The 23,842-nt window shown below is 42.4% G+C and overlaps 1 protein-coding gene and 1 long non-coding RNA gene across 6 annotated transcripts in view; one reads left to right on the top strand and one right to left on the bottom strand.

The window, feature by feature from the left end:
* Positions 1–660: 660 nt before the first annotated feature.
* LOC112586165 lies at positions 661–20,266 on the bottom strand. Of its 2 annotated transcripts, XR_006552189.2 has the most exons (5): positions 19,943–20,266; positions 19,724–19,843; positions 2,469–2,546; positions 1,863–2,064; positions 667–1,266 (listed from the first exon to the last, which is right to left on the bottom strand). It is a non-coding gene; the product is annotated as an uncharacterized LOC112586165 (long non-coding RNA). The 2 variants fall into 2 exon arrangements; XR_006552188.2 differs by having other exon boundaries at positions 661–2,064.
* Positions 20,267–20,333: 67 nt separating this feature from the next.
* USO1 (USO1 vesicle transport factor) overlaps positions 20,334–23,842 on the top strand; it is an 80,975-nt gene continuing 77,466 nt past the window's right edge. For 3 of the 4 annotated variants that reach the window (XM_006042318.4, XM_006042316.4, XM_006042317.4), the window contains exon 1: positions 20,335–20,547. In XM_006042318.4, the coding sequence (XP_006042380.1) occupies positions 20,482–20,547 (66 nt within the window). In that variant the 5' untranslated portion in view covers positions 20,335–20,481. Of the gene's footprint in view, positions 20,548–23,842 lie in introns of all 4 variants that reach the window. The other variant, XM_006042315.4, reaches the window with a different exon arrangement.

Raw genomic sequence — 23,842 nt, 5'->3', positions numbered from 1 at the left:
CAAAAGTGTACTTTTCCCCCCCCCACAAAATCATCTATCAGAAACATTGGTAACCGGTTAATCATGATTCCTTTCCATTCCATCAACTCACCTTCAACTGCAACTTGGTGCTAAAGTCAGAATATTTGTGTCCCCCTAACAAATAGGGCCTTTGAGAAGTGATTAGATCATAGTGCCCTCAAGTTGGAGGCCTAAGAAACCTCCCTTGTCACTTCTGCCTTGTGAGGACACAGCAAAAAGACAAAAGTTTATGAACCAGGAAGTGGATCCTCACCAGACATGAAATATGCCAGTGCCTTGGTCTTGGGCTCCAGTCTTCAGAACTGGGAGAAATAAATTTCTCCAGTCTATGGTATTCTATTACAGTGGCTCAAATGGAGTAAGACCCTTGTAATAACAAACCAGCTCTAATGATGCTTGGCTTCAATTTTATTAGAGGATATAAGATAAAGTTGGCTACTTCAGTGTAATGTGGGAAAAAAGCTTACCTAACACACCACCACCAGAGAAGGCAATGGCACCCCACTCCAGTACTCTTGCCTGGAAAATCCCATGAACGGAGGAGCCTGGTAGGTGGCAGTCCATGGGGTCACACAGAGTCGGACACGACTGAGCGACTTCACTTTCACTTTTCACTTTCATGCATTGGAGACGGAAATGGCAACCCACTCCAGTGTTCTTGCCTGGAGAATCCCAGGGACAGGGAAGCCTGGTGGGCTGCTGTCTATAAGGTCGCACAGAGTCAGACATGACTGAAGTAACTTAGCAGTAGCAACATACCACCACATAGCAAGCAGGTACTAATAAGCACTAAACTATTATTGAACATTAACGATAATTTATAACTTATATAAAAGCCAAAGTGTAGGCTGTTTGGACTATTTCTTAAGTTGGTAGATGACTCAATATCAGAAACCAAGAGAGCAGCCTCTTCTTGCCTACATAAGGTCTGGCAAGATCACAGCTTTGTTTCAGACTGGAAACTGGGAAACACTGTTAGAGGGTGGTCCTCTGTAACCCACTGGTGAGAGTTCCCCTTCTCACAAAGCATCTAATTCTCCAAAGAGAGAAAGCTTACTTACGGGAAGTCGCCTGGTTAAGCTATGGCAGTGGTCAGGAGCAGTCAGTGACACGCCCAGGGAGAGATGTGGAAAACCAGCGAAGGGCACAACCTCTGCCTTCTGAAAAATCTCACGTCAAATCCCAGTAGTTGAGGTCTGTGACCACTGCAAGTTACTTAACCTCTCTCCTTCAACAGTTAGTTTCCTTTTGCATAAAGGAGATGAAAGTAAGGAGGTTGAGACCTTTAGGAGACAATATATGTAAATTGCTTAGCATAAGAACTTGCTGGTAGTAACTACTGGAACCACTGGAGTGTGGTAGCCTATCCCTTCTCCAGGGATCTTTCCGACCCAGAAATCGAACTGGGGTCTCCTGCATTGCAGGCAGATTCTTTACCAAATGAGCTATCAGGGAAGCCCAGTAACTGCTGTTGTTAGGAACTAATACCAACTCCCACTACACTCAGGTAAAACCTGACAGCCTAAAGGGTCTTCACAACAAGACGCAGCAAATCGTCTGTCTTCCCACCCCCTGCCCGCTCCCACTATGCTATAAGCCAGGATACAAGAGAACATAGGCAATGATAATGAGGGAGTTGAGTTGTGCGGTGACACTGAATATGGGCTGGGGTCCAGGCAGTCACCAAAGCCACTTGCAAGCTTGGCAGCCGACAGGCAGTGAGTCGGCAGAGAAAGCAGGAGAATGGAACAGACTCACTGAAAAAAAGCACAGGCGAGACTATGAGACTATAAAGCCTGACACAGATAGAAACACATACATCTCCACCACACACACACTACCTGCCTGTCGACTCTTCAGTTCTCATGAGGCCAGCCTGGACTTTCTAAAGATTTCTTTGAAGATTCCCCTCTATCCTTACAAGAGACCCTTCTTGAGCTGAGTTCCTTTGCAAGATTCAGAATGGACTCGACTCTCAGGGAACTTCTTCACAACCTTAAGTGATGCAATCTCAATATAACAGGAATAGAAGCACCATCATGGCTGAGGAGAAAAGTGAACCAGAGAGGGGATGGAGGATTTGGAGACAGAGATGTACGTATGAACCTCAGTATCTACAGGTTTTAAATTTTGTAATTTTCAGAGACCCAGAGGTCTCTGACAGTTAATGAACTGTCATTTAAAAATGTTGAGGCAAAAAGGAACGCATTTGAGTCAGTTCTAATGAGGTGGGTGAACCCAGAGTCTATTATACAGAGTGAAGTAAGTCAGAAAGAGAAAAATAAATATCGTATACTAACGCATATATATGGAACCTAGAAAGATGGTACCAATGAATCTATTTGCAGGGCAGCAATGGAGAAAGAGACATACAGAACAGATTTATGGACACGGGGGAGAGGGGAGGAGAGGGTGAGATATATGGAGAGAGTAACATGGAAACTTACCTCACCAGATGTAAAATAGATAGCCAGTGGGAATTTGCTGTATGACTCAGGGAACTCAAACAGGGGCTCTGTATCAACCTAGAGGGGTGAGATGGGGAGGGAGGTTCAAGAGGGAGGGGACATACGTATACCTATGGCTGATTCATGCTGATGTTTGACAGAAAATGACAATATTCTGTAAAGCAATTATCCTTCAGTTAAAAAATAAATAAATTTTTAAAAAATGTTGAGGAAGAGGCAAGCTACTGAATGAGTAGAGGACCTCCATTTCACCCCGGTGGGACTGTTACTGATTCTTACTCCTTCTCAGAAAAGGTATTCATTCATTCTTTTATTCATATCTTAACCATTTCATGAGAGAGATTACACATTCTAGGAGTATTTGACAATGTGAGGATTTAAGAAGGTCACAGGTATATACCTCAGAAATGTCCTGATCCTAAGACACTCTTTAATTGGCTAGGGAGGGAAGGAAGAAGGGCGAGCTATCTAAACCTGGGAAGACTTCCGCATCTTTCCCCAAGATAAACTCATGTATGTTAAGAATGAAATTTATTCCTGGAATTCTACTATTGTTCTCTAAGACCGTTCTCTTTTTATCCCCGCATTGTCCTTTTTTCCTCTGTCTTGCCCTTCTGAAATTGCCTCTTGATACAGGACCCTCCTCCTGCATACTCTGAAACCCACTTAGGTCTCCCCTTCTCAGATAGTACCTAATGGTCCTCTCTTCAATTAAAATGTTCATTCTTACAAAGCATGGCTTTCATTTAGCTCCTGAGGTATATGACAGAATTAATTCATACTAAGGTACGAAAGGCAGTTAAGCGTGATGATGACGTACTTTTTTCACCAATATTTGCATTTTAAAAGAAGATGTTTGTGGATCCATAGTCCTTCATGGTGTACTTTTATGCATTATAAACAATTGTTGGGAAGATTTTTTTTTTCATCCAAGGGTCTTTCCAGGACCTTTTAAATCACACTGTCTACCCCCACTAGAACATGTTTCACAAAGATGAACATTTTTATCTGTTTTAATCATTGCTGAACCTCTGACGCCTACAGCAGGACATGGCATACTCATTGCTCAATTAATGTTTGTGGAATGAATGCCAGGATTTAAATCTAAGTCTGTCTGACTTCGAACTGTAATGTTCTTTCTACTGTATGAAGCTCTCTTTCTTATAATTAATCTCTTCACCTGCATGCTAAGGCGCTTCAGTTGTGTCTGACTTGTTGTGACCCCATGGACCCCACTAGGCTCTTCTGTCCATGGGATCCTCCAAGCAAGAATACTGGAGTGGGCTGCCATTTCCTTCTTCAATCTCTTCACCTACCTTACAGTAAAAGAGAAAAGTAAAGAAAGAATAGAAGAGAGGGAGGAAAAGCGATGGTACCAAGATGGATAAAATGAAATTAGGCTCAGGCATCAGCTGTAAATTGCGACCCGTTGGGTCTTTCCTCCAAAGCAAACTAACAGTTTTGTCTGGGGCTCCTGATGTTTCCCTTCTGAAAATGTTTCTACTTAATATCTTTTCTAATCTTGCTATATATTTGTGATTATTTGGGGGGCGGGGAAGGCATATTTGTTTAAAGAAAAATGTATCCAGTAGAAATTGCAGAGCAGTTGAAAGAAAAACCCATGACCCATATCCTTCCACCAAAATACAGACAATCTGAATTCACATCCTACATTTCTTTTTAGGTTTCTTCCTATGCATACATTTTAAATATTTACTCAATTTTATTTGCTTATCTTTTTTTTTTTTTGGCCATGTCATACAGCTTGCAGGATCAGCTTGCTGAATCTTAATTCCCTGACCAGGGATTAAACCTGTGCCCCATGAAATGCAAGTGTAGAATCCTAACTACTGGGCCACAAGGGAATTCCCCATATATTTTAAACTTAGCTGTTAGTTTCCCTGGTAGCTCAGAGGGTAAAGAATCGGCCTGTAATGAGGGAGACCCAAGTTTGATCCCTGGGTTGGGAAGATCCCCTGGAGAAGGAAATGGCAACACACTCCAGTATTCTTGCATGGAAAATTCCATGGACAGAGGAGCCTGGTGGGCTAGAGTCCAAGCAGTCACAAAGAGTTGGACACAACTGAGCGACTAACACTCTCAGTTTTCATATACAATTTTGGGCATCCTGATTTATTTTTCTACCATCATACTTTATTTCTGTCATGTACTGATATTATTCTCCTCCATGATATTCAGTGTAAAATTCTGAGTTAAATGAAGTGAGGTTTTCTGCTGCCAGTTGGTATTAAAATTTCATGTTCTTTCATACTGATTCTGTGACAAGGGAATTTTAAAATTCCAATTCTTATTGTTGGCAGGAGACAAAAGAGTTTTACAATTCTCTCTTTCTGTTAAATATTTTAAAAACTACAAAGAATCAATAAAACATGTGGTTGTATTTATTTATAATGCTGAGCAAACACACTTATTCTCTAACCATTTTTCCCTCCCAAGTTTTTCCAGATTATGATTCCTGGAAGAATAAATAGCCATTGCCGCAAAAGAGAACAATTGCCTGGGACTACACAAAAAGGAACATGCCCAAATATAAAGAAATTAAGTCAGGTTTTTATTTACTTAACATACACATAATGTTATCTTCATCTAGTGAATAGAACCATTCCATAAGAGTTGTAGAGATTAATATAGAGTTTTGTATATTAAAATACTATAGAGGTAGTTTTAGTCATATAGCTGAGAAGATTTAAGAGACTACGGAGTGTTTAAAACCAGCAAAAGGAAACTATGGTGTAGGAACCAGACTAGGGTTTGTAGACCTGTTCTGTTATTTACTAGCTATGTGACCACAAGTGATCAAAACAACAAACAAATTTCTGTTTCCATAGGTTGGGGAGGAATATTTTAAAGTATCAACCATGTTACAGGTTCCTTGGTAGATGTTTTACAAAGACCATTTAATTGAATCCTTATGACTCTGTGCTTCCAATGCAGGGGGCTCTGGTTTGATCTCTGGCCAGGGAACTAAAAACTAAGATTCTACATGCCCCACAGTGCTGCCAAAATTTAAAAACAAAAAAGAAAAGTTAATTCTTATAAATGATGCTATTGGGTTGGCAAGTTGTAGTAAGCTTTTATTCTCCTCTCTTTACTAAGAGAACCCCAATTTTCCTGGGGAAACCAATATGCTTATACAAAAAAATAATAATAATAATATAATAATACATTTCCCAGGCTCTCTTGGGATCCAATTAAGGTTGGATGCAGTTCTTAAGGGGCTTCCCTGGTGGTGCTAGTGGTAAAGAACCCATCTGCCAATTCAGGAGAAGCAAAAGACATATGTTTGATCCCTGGCTTGGGAAGATCCCCTGGAGAAGGGCACGACAACCCACTCCAGTATTCTTGCCTGGGAAATCCAATGGACAGAGAGGCCTAGTGGGCTATAGTCTGCTGCTGCTGCTAAGTCACTTCAGTTGTATCTGGCTCTGTGCGACCCTATAGACAGCAGCCCACCAGGCTCCCCCGTCCCTGGGATTCTCTAGGCAAGAACACTGGAGTGGGCTGTCATTTCCTTCTCCAAAACATGAAAGTGAAAAGTGAAAGTGAAGTCGCTCAGTCGTATCGACTCTTAGTGACCCCATGGACTGCAGCCTACCAGGCTTCTAGGCAAGAGTACTGGAGTGGGGTGCCATTGCCTTTTCCGGGGCTACAGTCTATAGCGTCGCAAAGAGTTAGACAAGACTGAACCAACTTCGCATGCACAAGGACGCGGTTCTTAGCAAAATAGGTAGAGGCTGAAAGATGGAGCTTCCAGGAAAGGTTTTATGCAAACAGCAGACTGTGTGTGCTCAGTCGTCTGACTCATTTCCACCTCCAGGGGATCTTCCCAACCCAGGGATCAAACCCATATCTCCTGCATCTCCTGCATTGGCAGGAGGATTCTTTACCATTAGTGCCATCTGGGAAGCCCCTAAACAACAGACTGGCAACTACTATTGCTTCAGGTAACAATTATCAATGGATCCTAAAACCGAAGGGTGAAAGTTTGAGGAGAAATAGGATATTTAGCAATATTAAAGCACATTCCTCAAATGATACACATTACTATCAAATGGAAAAATAGTTAAATGTACAGTAGAGAAGCAGAAAACACCTTAAACAGAGGATCAAAATTAATACCACTAATAGTGGGGCAAGTATATGTTATGTATCTCCTGAGACGATGCACTGTGAGAAGAAGAGCATGTCTGGGATATTCCTAGCAAAGATGCCAAAGATGCACCATTTGAACTTAATCAGGAAGATCTGACAAACTCCAGTTGAGCAGCATGGTGCAAAGTAACTGATCTAACCTGTATTCTTCCAAATATCAAATCACAAAAGACAAAGACAGAGAACCATTCCAGATTAAAGGTGACTATAGACATATAGTCATGGTGGAGAGGTCTGACAGAATGTGGTCCACTGGAGAAGGGAAAGGCAAACCACTTCAGCATTCTTGCCTTGAGAACCCCATGAACGTATGAAAAGGCAAAATGATAGGATACTGAAAGAGGAACTCCCCAGGTCGGTAGGTGCCCAATATGCTACTGGAGATCAGTGGAGAAATAACTCCAGAAAGAATGAAGGGATGGAGTCAAAGCAAAAACAATACCCAGCTGTGGATGTGACTGGTGACAGAAGCAAGGTCCGATGCTGTAAAGAGCAATATTGCATAGGAACTTGGAATGTCAGGTCCGTGAATCAAGGCAAATTGGAAGTGGTCAAGCAAGACATGGCAAGAGTGAACATCGACATTCTAGGAATCAGTGAACTAAAATGGACGAGAATGGGTGAATTTAACTCCGATGACCATTATATCTACTACTGTGGGCAGGAATCCCTCAGAAGAAATGGAGTAGCCATCATGGTCAACAAAAGAGTTCGAAATGCAGTACTTGGTTGCAATCTCAAAAACGCAGAATGATCTCTGTTCGTTTCCAAGGCAAACCATTCAATATCACAGTAATCCAAGTCTATGCCCCAACCAGTAACACTGAAGAAGCTGAAGTTGAATGGTTCCATGAAGACCTACAAGACCTTTTAGAACCAACACCCAAAAAAGGTGTCCTTTTCATTATAGGGGACTGGAATGCAAAAGTAGGAAGTCAAGAAACACCTGGAGTAACAGGCAAATTTGGCCTTGGAATACGGAATGAAGCAGGGCAAAGACTAATAGAGTTTTGCCAAGAAAATGCACTGGTCATAGCAAACACCCTCTTCCAACAACACAAGAGAAGACTCTACACATGGACATCACCAGATGGTCAACAATGAAATCAGATTGATTATATTCTTTGTAGTCAAAGATGGAGAAGCTCTATACAGTCAGCAAAAACAAGACTGGGAGCTGACTGTGGCTCAGATCATGAACTCCTTATTGCCAAATTCAGACTGAAACTGAAGAAAGTAGGGAAAACCACTAGACCATTCAGGTATGACCTAAATCAAATCCCTTATGATTATACAGTGGAAGTGAGAAATAGATTTAAGGGACTAGAACTGATAGAGTGCCTGATGAACGATGGAATGAGGTTCGTGACATTGTACAGGACACAGGGATCAAGACCATCCCCGTGGAAAAGAAATGCAAAAAAGCAAAATGGCTGTCTGGGGAGGCCTTACAAATAGCCGTGAAAAGAAGAGAAGTGAAAAGCAAAGGAGAAGAGGAAAGATATGAGCATCTGAATGAAGAGTTCCAAAGAATATCAAGAAGAGATAAGAAAGCCTTCCTCAGCAATCAATGCAAAGAAATAGAGGAAAACAACAGAATGGGAAACATTAGAGATCTCTTCATGAAAATTAGAGATACCAAGGGAACATTTCATGCAAAGATGGGCTCGATAAAGGACAGAAAGGGTATGGACCTAACAGAAGCAGAAGATATTAAGAAGAGGTGGCAAGAATACACAGAAGAACTGTACAAAATAGATCTTCATGATCCAGATAGTCACAACGGTGTGATCACTCACCTAGAGCCAGATATCCTGGAATGTGAAGTCAAGTGGGCCTTAGAAAGCATCACTACGAACAAAGCTAGTGGAGGTGATGGAATTCCAGTGGAGCTATTTCAAATCCTGAAAGATGATGCTGTGAAAGTGCTGTACTCAATATGCCAGCAAATTTGGAAAACTCAGCAGTGGCCACAGGACTGGAAAAGGTCAGTTTTCATTCCAATCCCAAAGAAAGGCAATGCCAAAGAATGTTCAAACTACTGCACAACTGCACTCATCTCACACGCTAGTGAAGTAATGCTCAAAATTCTCCAAGCCAGGCTTCAGCAATACGTGAACCGTGAACTTCCAGGTGTTCAAGCTGGTTTTAGAAAAGGCACAGGAACCAGAGACCAAATTGCCAACATCCTCTGAATCATCGAAAAAGCAAGAGAGTTCCAGAAAAACATCTATTTCTGATTCTTTGACTATGCCAAAGCCTTTGACTGTGTGGATCACAATAAACTGTGGAAAATTCTGAAAGAGATGGGAATACCAGACCACCTGACCTGCCTCTTGAGAAATCTGTATGCAGGTCAGGAAGCAACAGTTAGAACTGGACATGGAACAACAGACTGGTTCCAAATAGGAAAGGGAGTACGTCAAGGCTGTATATTGTCACCCTGCTAATTTAACTTATATGTAGAGTACATCATGAGAAACGCTGGACTGGAAGAAGTACAAGCTGGAATCAAGATTGCCAGGAGAAATATCAATAATCTCAGATATGCAGATGACACCACCCTTATGGCAGAAAGTGAAGAGGAACTAAAAAGCCTCTTGATGAAGGTAAAAGAGGAGAGTGAAAAAGTTGGCTTAAAACTCAACATTCAGAAAACGAAGATCATGGCATCTGGTCCCATCACTTCATGGGAAACAGATGGGGAAACAGTGGAAACAGTGTCAGACTTTATTTTTCTGGGCTCCAAAATCACTGCAGATGGTGACTGCAGCCATGAAATTAAAAGACGCTTACTCCTTGGAAGAAAAGTTATGACCAACCTAGCTAGCACATTAAAAAGCAGAGACATTACTTTGCCAACAAAGGTCTGTCTAGTCAAGGCTATGGTTTTCCCAGTGGTCATGTATGGATGTGAGAGTTGGACTGTGAAGAAAGCTGAGCGCCAAAGAATTGATGCTTTTGATCTGTGGTGTTGGAGAAGACTTTTCAGAGTCCCTTGGACTGCAAGGAGATCCAACCAGTCCATTCTGAAGGAGATCAGCCCTGGGATTTCTTTGGAAGGAATGATGCTGAAGCTGAAACTCCAGTACTTTGGCCACCTCATGCGAAGAGTTGACTCATTGGAAAAGACTCTGATGCTGGGAGGGATTGGGGCCAGGAGGAGAAGGGGATGACAGAGGACGAGATGGCTGGATGGCATCACTGACTCGATGGACGTGAGTCTGAGTGAACTCCGGGAGTTGATGATGGACAGGGAGGCCTGGCGTGCTGCGATTCATGGGGTTGCAAAGAGTTGGACACAACTGAGCGACTGAACTGAACTGAACTGAACTGATAGACACATAACATCTGAATGCAATGTGTGATCCTGGTTTGGATATTGGGCCAGAAAGGAAAATAATTAGGACTCCTGGCAATATTTGAATAAGGTCTGTAGATTAGATAATTGCATTGATATCAGTGTTAATTTCCTGGATTTGATCACTGCACTGTGTTGTTTAAGAAAACATTTTTGTTGTTATGAATCGGGTACTAAAATAAAGGGACATCATGCTTAAAAATTCTTTCCCGATGGTTAAGGGGGAAATGCATAATTTAGACAGAAAAAAATGATAAAGTAATTGTGATAAAAATGTTAACATTCAAGGAATCTGGGTGAAAATATTTAGGAATTCTTTGTACAATTTTTGCAACCTTTCTCAATTCTAAAATTAATTCAGCATAAAAGTTACATGAGTAAAAAAGTAGAGGATGGATAGATAACTTGTCCATAGGTAACATTTGATCTTGACCTTTCTCCTTTTTTCTTCCCAGATAAGGTTACAACCACAATCAGCTTTTAACAAAAAAGACAATGCTTTGAGCCAAGCATGGCTTACCAGAAAAGTACCAGCTTAGATCCCAGACAATTCGTTTTAAGGCATTCTTTGGTTTTCTTTTGCAAGGCAGTAGGTAATCAAAACCAAGACAGGAAAGTTAAGTCTAATTTGCCTAAGACTACACAATTCCAAAGAGGTAGGACCTAATTCTGTTTAGGTTTGCAAACAAAACATTCCTTTTTACTCTATACCATGCTGAAGCCCAGGCTTCACTCTCTGTGAAAATACAAATAAGAATTTCAGCACTCCAGAAGGAACCTATAGTGGGAAAGAAGCTATTGCAGGGCCTGGCAGAGAGGACAGACACTCAAATGTTTGCTGAATCAGTAGCTCAGGAAACCAAGCACATCTGTTTTCAGTATTCTGCTATACTGAGCTATTTTTAAGTACTGAAGAAAAAAAAACACTGTATTTATGTGGGCGTAATACTCTAGCTGCAGATATTAGTCAGCAGTTTCATTCAGTTTCTTGGATCTCTTTCTGTACTGTCTCCCCTTTCTCGTCTGTGACTGTTCTCTGCTTCACAGAAGCCCCACTAACGTCCTCTGAGCCCCTTCCTTATCAATCAGCTCTTGCAATTCCATCTCCCACCTCACCCCTCCCTCAAAAAGGGAGGAGCTGAGTATGAATTAGAGGAGAAAAGTTCTACAAATAAAGAGGCTCATTCTGCCAGGGAGGTCAGGAGTTAACACGCAAGAAGGACCATCCTTCCTAAATTTGGCAAGGAAAAATAAAAAACAAGGAGCCCGAGTCTCTGGCCAGAGCCGAGTAGCCACCTACAGACCAAGATTCCAAAAGCCCCAAGCAGAAAAGTGAAAGGTATGGAAAGGTGCTGAATTCAGGCCTAACCAGCCCATCAGGTATGCAAGATACAGCAGAACTTAGAGTCACTCATTCTGTTAAAATGAAATGGGTTAAATTTGTAGTTTCATTGATATGTTTTCAATGGTTATGAATTTTGTTTTTTAAAAAACAAAGATCTTGGTATTTACTACACCATGAAATAAGTACCCAAATACAAGTATAGTCATTTTGCTTCCCAGGTGCCAGTAAAGAACCCACCTGCCAATGCAGGAGATATAAGAGACTGCAGTTCGATCCTTGAGTTGAGAAGATCCCCCCTGGAGGAGGGTAACCCACTCCAGTATTCTTGCCTGGAGAATCCCATGGACAGAGGAGCCTGGCAGGCTATAGTCCATAAGGTCACAAAGAGTTGGACACAGCTGAAGCTACCTAGCATGCACACACATAGAAACCTGAACCACATCTAGACAGCAGCACCTGCACAAGAAAACTGGTTGCTATTTAGGACTCATCATGCATATACCTGGGAGAGAGGGAGCAGTTTAAGGACTTGGGTCTAGGTCATCTTGGGTCTCACCAACTGTGGCCCTGCCCTGGAAAGGCCATGTGAGTAATGGGGTATTAGAGGTAGGGAGAGGGTTCATGCGTGCATGCATGCTAAGTCAACTATTTTCAACCCTATGAACTGTAGCCCGCCAGGCCCCTCTGCCCATGGGATTCTCCAAGAAGAATACTGGAGTGGGTTGCCATGCCCTCCTCCAGCAGATCTTCCCAACCCAGGGATTGAACCCGCATCTCTTACATCTCCTGCATTGGCACGTGGGTTCTTTACCACTAGCGCCTCCTGGAAAGCCCAAGGAGAAGGTAGTGGGAGAATAAGCTGGAGCTCTTCTATTTCTTTATATTACCCATGACTAGTGTGGTATTTGAGATCCTGGGCAAGGCAGCATCAGGAACAGTCGAGCCAGAGAGAAGGCTTCTGTCCTCAGCCTCTCTTTGCTCATAATCTTCTATCTTCTATTCCTCTGCCCATTGACTCTTGAGCTGCTGGCAGACAATTACGTCCACAGCCAACTCCCTCTTCTTTCCTCAAACTGTATGCCAGTTCTGGACCCTCCATCTAATATCTGCAACTTACTGCTGCTGCTGCTAAGTCACTTCAGTCGTGTCCGACTCTGTGTGACCCCATAGACGGCAGCCCACCAGGCTTCCCCATCCCTGGGATTCTCCAGGCAAGAACACTGGAGTGGGTTGCCATTTCCTTCTCCAATGCATGAAAGTGAAAAGTGAAAGTGAAGTCGCTCAGTTGTGTCCAACTCTTAGCGACCCCACGGATTGCAGCCTACCAGGCTCCTCCATCCATGGGATTTTCCAGGCAAGAGTACTGGAGTGGGGTGCCATTGCCTTCTCCGGCAACTTACTGAGCTTACCCCAAATTCATGTAGTGTGTTGGTTGCTTATAGTCAACATCATTAAAGAACTGGAACTGGGGAGAGAGGAGACCTTGGAGATCTGGGCTGGCTTTGAAATGCTCTGGTCCAAGTCAGTTACCACCCACCCTACTGGCCCTGGAGGCCCAATCTATACTGACAAGTCCCCCTGCTCTTGTACTGACCACAGACTTAGGCAGATGAGACAGTCAGGTGCAACTGCCTGGTCATGGATTGCTAATGAACATGGCAATGACTTCACGAGAAGTTACCTTAAACTTCCAGGAAGTCTTAGCATCACCCAGTAATTCGAACTTCAAAAGACTTAGTTTAGCTGTGGAATGGGGCAGTAAAATCTTCAACCCCATTCTGGCTATTCAGGACTTGCCTGTTTAGCTAGCTGCAGGGAGTAGGGGAACACAGTGGGTGTGAAGAGATGACAGTCAAATTCTCTACAGGAGATAAGAGTGCCTGGGCCTGGAGCTGATAAATTTATCCCTCAATAAACACTCTTATAGGACTTCCCCGGTGATCCGGCGGTTACAAATCCCCCTGCCAAGGCAAGGGACATGGGTTTGATCCCTGGTCCAGGAAGATCCCACATGCTGTGGAACAACAAGGCCTGCGTGACACAACTACCCAGCTCACATACTTAGAGCCCAAGAGCCACAAGTACTGAGCCTGCGTTCTAGAGCCTGTGCTCCAAAACAAGAGGAGCCACCGCAATGAGAAGCCCACACACCACAACTACAGGAGCTCTCCACTTGCAGCAGTGAAGACACAGCACAGCCAAAAATAAATTAACTTAAAAATTTCAGTCTTACAAAAAGTCCTTTGGAACTGAAAATGGGATTTCCTAATTTAAGTGCTTTATTAAGTAAGCACTTCTCTTATATTTTCCGAAGAATGGAAGCACACCTGGACTGTACTCTTGTAAAAAGTGGGTATAGATATAGCTTTGCTTGCAGTCATAAATACAAAGCAATGTAAAATTACTTTTATTAAGTAATGCAACATGATCTTTTGAACATTTTGTAGAGCAACAGTACTTATGCTAGCTAGTGCTAGTGACATGCAGGAAAAAATATTAAAAAAAAAAACTGGCAAGCAGTCAAGTCCATCAGGGATGTAGCAAGCATCTATTGTTTTTCCTATCCTGATAAACTTTCTGCTGGCCCAGTAGTCCAAAGAAAGTCCCTGTTTCCTTGTTCTTATGCCATATGCCCATTGCTTGTTTTAGAGATGGGCATGTAAACCAAGGCCAGTCAGAGCATCTCACACACTGGACTATAGCAATTCACCCAATACAAAGGTGCATGCCCCAGTAAGGTCCAGTGAGTAATAAGAGGGCTTTTGCTGGGATTCTAAGGAGAGAGGTAAGGAGTCTTCCTCTATAAACTTGGTCCTGGGAGGTTACAGGACTGCAGGAACTGACAGCTAACTTGCCCTTGCACAGAGTCAGAGAAAGAAACCAACAGAAAGAGCAGAGTCCAGATAAAATAATTAAAGTCCAGATCCTTGAGAGATTATCTGGATGTTCCCCAGAGCAAGTCATGTCTGAAGTAACGGACTTTTCTGTAACATGAGCCAACAGTTTGAAGTGAGTACTGTTATAGGGTAGTATCTTTAAATGTTCAGTTGTTAAGAAATTGATGATATGCACCAAAGATACCTAGGTCTCCACTCTGACCTTTACTGAGTATTTACTCTGTTTCATGCACTGAAGTACGAAGCACGTTAAAGCTATTATGTAATAAAATTCTAACAACAACCACATGAGGAGGATATTATTATCCTTCTCAAAACAGGTAGAGCAGGAATTTGCATCCTGGACTCTACAGCATGTGAAACTACTTGACTATTCAGGTCCTTGCCTCGGTCACGTTTCACATCTCTTAAGAGAGGTGGCTATCCAACATTTTAGCCTCTTTTTTTCCAAATGACACAGGAAGTATGAACAAATGAAATCCAAATGGAGCAGGATGGGGCCCCAGAACCCTCTGTCTTGCACCCCCCTCTTCCAAGGAATTCCTAGGGCTTCAAAAAATATTTTAAAAGCATTTCACAGAACACAGTAAGAAAGGATAAAGAATACTTCTTGTATGGAACAATTTCCAAGAATTATTAAATAGGAAAATGTAAGGTGCAGAACAGTTTATACAATGTGCTACATTGATTTGTGTTAACATATACATGTATGTGTATCTGGAAGGATAAATAAGAATTCTTTATATTTGCCTGGGTGGCCAAGGAATAGTAGGGAAACTTTTTGCTAAGTACACTTTTATCACTTATATTTTAACCACATGAATGTATTACCTGTCTTAAAGAAGGAGAAGGAGACAACCATGATGACAATAATTGCATTCGTGTAATGAATTTCAAGCCAGAGTGAGCTTGCCCCTGGGAGGTTGAAATGGTTCTCCCAACGGGCTGCTATCTGATCCCCAAAATTTAACTCCTTTCTTTGACATTTATCTTTACATATGACTAAGTGTTAATTACAAATTGATTGCTGAAAGCAAACAAAATATTCATAAACTAAATTTAATCAAATTTTCTGAGGAAAATTTTCTCAGACTCTGTTGAGGAAGTGCAGGCACCATGCAACATCGCAGCGCTGCAGAATTTCTGCTTCCATGCATACAAGCTGAAGCTGGGAACTTCCTCATTTGAGCTCATTCATCCCTTAAAGAGCTACCAAGTGCTGACCATGTGTCCTATAATGTGCTTAAGCACTGAACACAGAACCTGAAAGTGTTAGTCGCTCAGTCGTGTCTTGACTCTTTGTGACCCCATGGATGTACCCTGCCAGGTTCCTCTGTCCCTGGAATTCTCCAGGCAAGAATACTGGAGTGGGTTGTCATTCCCTTCTCCAGGGGATCTTCCCAACCCAAGGATCAAACCCGGGTCTCTTACACTGCAGACGGATTCCTTACCATCTGAGTCACCAGGGAGAGCTATAGAAGAGAGAACAATTTACAAAAGGGCACATTTAAAATCCCTACCTTTATGGGTTTACAGTCAAGTGATAGTGGAGAAATATACTATAAACAAAATAAAGATGTAAAATAAATACTATATTCCATTAATCCTATGATGAACATTTCTTCACATTTTATGAAACCTAAAATTGGGTTGCATTTTTTGATAGGTGGCATCTTACAGTCAAAGCTATGGTTTTTTTTTTCCAATAGTCAGGTATGGATGTGAGAGTTGGTCCATAAAGAAGGCTGAGCACCAAAGAACTGATGCTTTTGAACTGTGGTGCTGGAGAAGATATTCTCCTTGGACTGCAAGGAGATCAAAACAGTCAATCCTAAAGGAAATCAACCTTGAATATTCATTGGAAGGACTGTAGCTGAAGCTGAAGCTCCTGATGTGAAGAGCTGACTCATTGGAAAAGACCTTGATGCTGGGAAAGATTGAAGGCAAAGTAGAAGGACGTAGGATGAGATGGTTAGATAGCATCACTGACTCGATGGACATGAATTTGGGCAAACTCTGGGAGACAGTGGAGGACAGAGGAGCTTGGCATGCCACAGGCCATGAGGTCAAAAAGAATTGGATGTGACTTAGCAAATGAATAACAATAACAATCTTTTTTCTCTTTCTCTGAGGTACACTTGATGGCATCTTAGATCTGATGAAATACAGAAAAATTATATACATATATATAAGAATAAAGTAAGACGGATAAGGACTACAGAGGACCATAAGCAGTGCAGAGGAAGAAGGAGTATGGGGAGATGGCAACTTAAGAACAGTCAGGAGAGACCCAAGTAACATTTACATGTGCATCCATGCACAGTTGTGTCTGACTCTATGCGATCCCATAGACTTAGTCCGCCAGGCTCCTCTGTCCATGGAATTCTCCAGGCAAGAATAATGGAGGGGGTGCCGTTCCCTTCTCCAGGGGATCTTCCCTACCCAGGAATAGACCCCAGGTCTCCTGCATTACAGGTAGAGTCTTTACCGTCTGAGCCACCAGGGAAGCCCAAGTAACATCTGAGCAGACTTAAGTAAGGTGAAGGCAGTGAGGCATTTCTCTATGTGGGTAGAGGAGCAGGCATCCAAAACACAGCAAAGATAAGCACAAAGGCCATGAGGGGAGATCAAGTTTCAGAAACCTAAGGAAGCCAGTGTTGCTGGAGTGGAGGGACTAAAGCAGGAAGTGAGTGAGGTCAGGGAGACAACAGAGAGGCCAGATTACACAGGGACTTGTAGACCACCTCTCTATTTAGTGCATGATCATTGTCTTGAGTCTAGAGAGGTCAGACAGGGTAGTACATAAGAGCACAGGCTTTGGAGTCAGATTACCGATTTATGTTCCAGCTCTGCCACTTTCTACCTATATGACATCAAGCAAGTTACTCTCTGTCCCTGTTTTGTCACGGGAAAAATAGGGCTAATAACATTATTCAGTTCATAAGGTTGTTGGGAGAATTAAGCAATTTATTTCTTGTAAAGTCCTTTGAATAGTCTAGCAAAGAAAGAGCACAAGTGTATTTGATACTGTTGTTATTGATTGGTTCTGAATGTCAATTACTGCTTCATCATTATCAATTTATTTTGCTGTGTGTTATTTGGTTAATGAATAAAATTTAATGCAAAATTTTATCAACAATATTTTTGAACCCTGACTTTTCCAGTAACTAGTCTTTAAAAACCTGTATGTGACTGATACATTTTAAACACAAATTATCACCTCCACTCATCCTCCAAACCAGGTATGGACAAAACTCCACCGCATTACCACCACCCTCAACCAATCTTGTGTAATGATATTTCATTGTTATTGTTGAGTTTGCTATAGAAAATAAGAAAGGATGAGGAAAGTGGGCCACTGAAGACAGCCACTGAGCTAGGGGATTGGAAGCAAGCAAATCTAAAAATGAATTTCAAATCAATGAGTTTTGTTAATTGTTCTGTTCTCAGAAAAATCACTTTTATTTACCCAAGTTAACATTTTGAAAACTGAAAGTTACTCAGTTGCGTCTGACTCTGCAACCACACGGACTATACAGTCCATGGAATTCTCCATGCCAGAGCACTGGAGTGGGTAGCCTTTCCGTTCTCCAGGGAATCTTTCCAATCCAGGGATCAAACCCAGGTCTCCTCTGCATTGCAGGCAGATTCTTTACCAGTTGAGCCATGAATTATATGTATTTTAATGATTTGTGGCACTCTTCCATTGAATATTTAGATTTATAAAAGTGAGAAGTATAATGGCAAAAGTCGGGCAGTCACAATTTTTTCATGTTTTCTTTTCCTTTATTTAAGAAATGGTTCTTGAGCATCTGCTATACTCACTGAAATTTAAAACAAAGCAGGGCATTTTGGAAAGGTTGGTGCCTTAAAACGATTCTGCTAAAATGTGAAGGCACTGCTTTTTATTACCAAATAAAACATGTAATAGACATCCATGAGCCCCACTCCATCTCAGAGCTTTACCCCTAGAGTGAGGAGAGGCTCAGGGAGGGGCGAGACTTAAGGACTAGATGAGGTTCTTTGCAGATATTACTTGGTAATAAAAATGCTGAGCATTTATTGGTTACTTTTTTTAGGCTGCAAGGAAATGCCCTGGTGGAAAATGTCTAAAGCAAACTGTCAAGTATCCAGTTTTAAAACAGAGGACAATGCTTAGTGTACAATTTTTTTGGCAGTATGATCCCCACTGTTCTCCAACTCACAGAAGCTTAAAACCTTGGCACGAAACTGCACCATAGGCTTTGTGATATGTGTTATCTGCAAACCCACCTTACAAATGAAAAAAAGGACCTTCCTCCTCATCATTATATTCATATATCCTTTAATGCTTTCTTCATGTATCTATCAATATCACCTTTTATGGGACAATGCTAAGCCACAGAGATATAAAAATGAATAACACATTCTGCCATTAACAGTCTGGCTCAGGAGGCATTTACTGAGAGCTTCCCACATTATCAACAACTGCAAAGGAATAGCATATACACATGTATCTAGATTTCAGGGAGAGCTTTCTGAAGATACCAAAGTTAAATTTTAAGGAACTAGCAGGAGTTTCCTTGATGAAGTGGAGGGAGGGGAAGGACATATCCAGGCATATATCCAGAGTATGTGGGGGAGGCAGGAGCTGAAAAAACAGGCAAGAGCCAGAACATAACAGGCCTATACATCAAGCTAAGGAGTTTGGATTTTATTTTGGGGTGAATGGGCAACAACCAGAGGATTTTCAGACGAGGACTAACGTGGACAGATGTTTTGTCATTGTCAGGCTCACCCAAGAGTGGACTTGGGTGACTGGAAGAAACCCAAGGCTTAAATGCTGACAAACTAGTTAGGAAGCTATTGCCCGTAATCTTGGTGAAAAATGATAAGAACATAAACCATGTCAGGCAGAGAGCATGGAGAGCAGAGACCTACTTGAGAAACAGTCTATAAATAGGCATGACAGGATTTGACTACTGGACATGTGGGGGTGAAATCCAGAGTTTCAGATTCCTCCCAGCTTCCTCCTTCCAGCTCAGGCAATTATTTGGCTAGTGGTACTAATGAACGTGGCAGGGCACATGAAAGAAGCATACTGATTTTTTTTTTAAGGAAGGATGGGGAGTCTGAGACCTGTGGGGCATCCAAGGGGAGTGGTGTATGAATCAGTTATAACTAGACTCTGCGCTTTTACGTTCAAGACATTGACAAGACTACTCCATAAGCATGTGTATCTGGCACTCTCATTTCGAAAGAAACAAGGCATACCGATTTGAAAAACGAATATTTTTCTTGCTAACCGCCCCCCCACACACACACACACACGCTGAAAACGTAGGAGTTTAGCGTTAATAACAAAACATCATGTTCCCTGCTGCCAAACTGACACTGCAGATCAAAGTATTTTCTCTAGTAAGCCAAAAGCAGGGTTGGATTGGTTTCTTACTCACACCCCTAGAAAATAGCGGTGTACCTGGTGTTTAGATCCAGGAATTCCTTTTAGCAGGTTGGAAGAGCAAAAGCTGAGAAATGCGCCCTCCCGTGGCAATGGAATGAGGGGGCTCAAGTACCCTTTTTTTCACCAAACAAAGCCCTGTAAAGAAATGCAATTTGCGGGGATGAGAAGGCCACAAAGCTCGTACTGCTATACCGCAAAACCAAATGAACCCTCCCAGAGGCCGGGACCCCTTACCTGTCACGTCGGCCGAAGGAAAATTTCACTTTCGACTCAACAAAATACAACCCCAGACTTGACAGCTTGCAGTAAGTCCCGCCCGGCAACAATTAAACACCTTGCAAGCCAAAATGCGTACAAAATCCGTAAGGTCCCCTGCCGGCAGGGCCGGGCTCGGACCACGTGGGTGGTTGAGGCCAGCAGGAGGCACCAGCCGAAGGCGGGAGTGGGAGGTGTGTTCTTACGGGGGAGGGTGGAGCCTGCGCAGTGGGCGGGGCTTGGGAGGACCCGGGCTACCAGCCTCCTCTCGCCTACTTTCCCCCTTTGCCTTCGCCCTTCGAGCCGCCACGTAACGCCACGTCGCCGCGCATGCGCATCTCAACTGGTGGCGGACGCTGTTTCCGGGCTTAGGGGGCTAGAGCGGCCGCCGAGTAGGCTGTGGCGGTGGCGGCCGGGGAGTGCAAAGTGCAGGCTTGGGGGTCAGACCTTGCGGAGGACAGGGGAAGTTATCTCTTCTTTCCCGAAAAGGCCGGTAGAGCCCGCGGCTGAGCGGCAAGATGAATTTCCTCCGCGGGGTTATGGGGGGTCAGAGTGCCGGACCCCAGCACACAGAAGCCGAGACGGTGAGAGGAGCGGCGGGTCCGGGACTTGGGAAGGGTCCGGGCAGAAACCGGGACGGAGGACATAGGGGCCCGGAGGTCATCCCCTGCGCGTCACCGTGGGCCGGGAGTCTACATGCCGCCTCCCCTTTTGCCCCCGTGCCTCTCTTCCTCTCCTGAAACCCGCAAGTTATTCCCTCACACCCGCAGCGCAACCCGCAGCGCAACCCGCAGCGCGGCGGCTTGGCCCTGATGACAGCAACCGCGCCCGGGAGCTCCGCAGGCCGCTTAGTGGTGGTCCGCGGTGGTACCGCCGGGAAAGGCATCCGTCCTGGGCAGAAGTGGCCCGACCTGCCTCCCACGCCCTGGGGCCACGGGCCTGTCCCTCCCGTTTCGCCAGTGTCTTCACTGGCGGTGATTAACTAAAGTCCACCTCCCTCGCAGTCTGGAATGGGGCTTTGAGGAAGACTGCAGGAAGGTTTAAAACCCAGCAGTTGACCAAAGCAAGTGGCTAAGAAAAATACGATAGTTTGGGTCACAAAGCCACCTGCCCCCTGCCCCTTCAACTGGAGGCAGGTCGTTCTTCCAGGTATCATTAGTTCGGACCCCGTTTTTCAGCCTCACCTACTATTTGGGAAATACTCGCTTGGACGTTGTGGGGATCTTTCGCGCTGAAAATGCTTTGGGAACACGCGTCCCTTCCATTCTCCCCATTCAGAAGTCTGAACTCGTGGTAACAGGATTTGCAGCGTCACTTTAAAAAAATTGTTAGCTACTCAACACAGTTTTTGATAAGTTGGTTCGATTTTAGGTTTAGGATAAATCTCGAAGTTTGGTTAGTGTCTGTTAGGAATAAGTGTATGACCTTTTTTTTTTTTTTAACTATTGGTTTGAGGGTAATTTTAGGTCTACAAAAAAGTGACAAAGTATGACATTGTAAAAGTAAACTGTGGTTAGTATTCGTAGACACTACTGGATTGTCTATGAACGTTGATCCTATGTTCTGTGTTACTAGCATCCTGAAGGTTCAGTAATGGCTTTCATTTGTCAGGCTCTTACCTTATGCTGGGTACTGTGTTCTTTGTAGTTTACATTTTCATTCTCCTTAGATCCCCAACCACCTTGCAGGATAGGTGATAGTATCCTCACTTTACAAATGAAAACTTGAGGCTTAGAGAAGTGAAGTCACTTGACCTAAGTCACACTGCTAGTAATGGAGCTAGGATTCAACCAAAGCTTGCCTTACATCAAAGCCTAGACTTTATTGCTGATGTCTGCATTTTAATACATATCTGGGAATTTTGGAAATTTATGTAATTATTAAAATTCATGTCATCTGAGTTAGAGCTGTTTAAAGCAGAAGCTGAAAGCTGGTGAATCTGCTTTCCTTCATTTGAAAATCAGGAGATTTCACACACGGTCACGTGCACACACACATACGTGCACACATACACATGCTCTAATCAGATTACCATAGTCAGCCCACCTCTTCAGCTTTTGTTCAGGTATTTTATATTTTTGTTTGAGGCACCAGGTTTTAAAGTGTGGTTTATTAGAACTTGATTTTAATCCTTGCCTTCCACCTCTCATTAGATTGAACAGGCAAGAGATGACTAATACCCTATGAGTAAAATCAGAAAAATGCCTACTCTGATGGGTGTATTGAGGATTAAGTGAAATAAAAAATGGAAAGAAACTAGCACTTAGTATGTGTTCAATAAAAGCTAAGTTTTTATTACTTCTTTTTTTTTTTTTTTTCTTTTTTGGCTGTGCCATGCAACATGTGTGATCTTAGTACCCAGGCCAGAGACTAAACCTGTACCCCCTGCCTTGGGAGCTTGGGGTCTTAACCCCTGAACTGCCAGGGAGGTCCCTTATTACATGTTTTCAGGGAAAGAATACTTTCTTTCTTTTTTTTTTTTTTTTTGTTATAGTCAGTCTTGTCACAATGTCCTCTCCAGAAAAGATGGTGTACAACTAATTGAATATAGGATTTTAAAGCTGAAAGGCCCTTTGCACATCATCCAGGTGGAACCCCATCATTTTACAAGTTAGGAGACTGACGCACAAAGCACTGAAGCCACTTGCACAGTAATGCAGAGCTGAGACTAGAGCACTTTGATCTTGCCATAGTGAATGGAACAACATAGCTTTTATATCATGATTTCAAAGTGAAACTGGAATCACTTGTGTATCATGTATATATAAACTGAAAGGGAAGTGGGGGGCCCTTGTTCTTGCCTAACCTTGAACGTGTATATCAAAATTGGAAAACCAATGTCTTCTGATGAGAATTAATAGTTTACTCTGAGTTACTATTTTATTTCACCATCTCATTCCATCAGGAAGAGTAATTGGTATACAGGGTCATAAGTCACTAATTTAGGAGTATTTATAGAGCATTGGTAGACTGTTGGTATAATATTAGATCTTTTAATTGCTGATTTGATGTGACCTGGATATTCTAGTTGCCAGAGCTTAGAATTTCTAACTTCTGCTTTATCAGTATTTTGTAGTTTTGTCCATTTCTGCAAAATTATATTATTTCCATTGTGGTTTCCCTTCTTTCTTGCTTTTCTGATCTTTTCCAGTGGAAAGCCTCTTTTCATTGTCTTAAGTTCTACCTCTCCTTCAAAAATCCATCATGGATCCCTTCCCTAATTTGCACCCCTTATTTTTCCATCCACTAAACTGCAGATAATATTTCTCCTCTGATTAATCTTCAGATTAACTAGATTGTGCATTTCTTAGACTTTCTACCCTTTATATCTGCCCCATCTCTTCTAGACTCTTAAGCATCTTTGGTACAGTGTTCATATATATTTTAATCTGTTTTTCCATAGTAGTACTCAATATTTGTTAAATCATTTTTTACGGTATTATGAAAGAAATCACAGGTCTATAATCATAGCAACTGCAAATTACTAGGTGTTAAAACAATACTTTTTAAAGACTGTAGGAATCAAAGTTCTGAAATGATTGAAATTCATTATGTCAAACTTTTTACTTCAGGGATTTTTCAGATTTGCTGTGCTTTGACTGCTTTCCTGCTTTTCCTTAACTCATATTTCTTCTAAATGTTTGAGTTGTATCATTGATTGTATGGTACCTAGCTTTTCATACTCAGGTAACAGTAACTTTGGACTGGTATTAAGATGTTCTCTAGAAACAAAGTAGTAAATATTTATGTTTATATCATATGATAGTCAATAATTCTATAAAGTTTGAAATATTTTAAGTCTGGAGTTTCATTCACATTAAACCTTTCATATTTCATAGAGTCAAATAGTTTTTAATTTGATTTCTCTTTTTTACTTCA

Source organism: Bubalus bubalis, chromosome 7, assembly GCF_019923935.1.
Source record: "Bubalus bubalis isolate 160015118507 breed Murrah chromosome 7, NDDB_SH_1, whole genome shotgun sequence".
NCBI lineage: Eukaryota > Metazoa > Chordata > Mammalia > Artiodactyla > Bovidae > Bubalus > Bubalus bubalis.
Note: the sequence above shows the minus strand (reverse complement) of the source record. Positions and strands in the feature narration are given on the sequence as shown.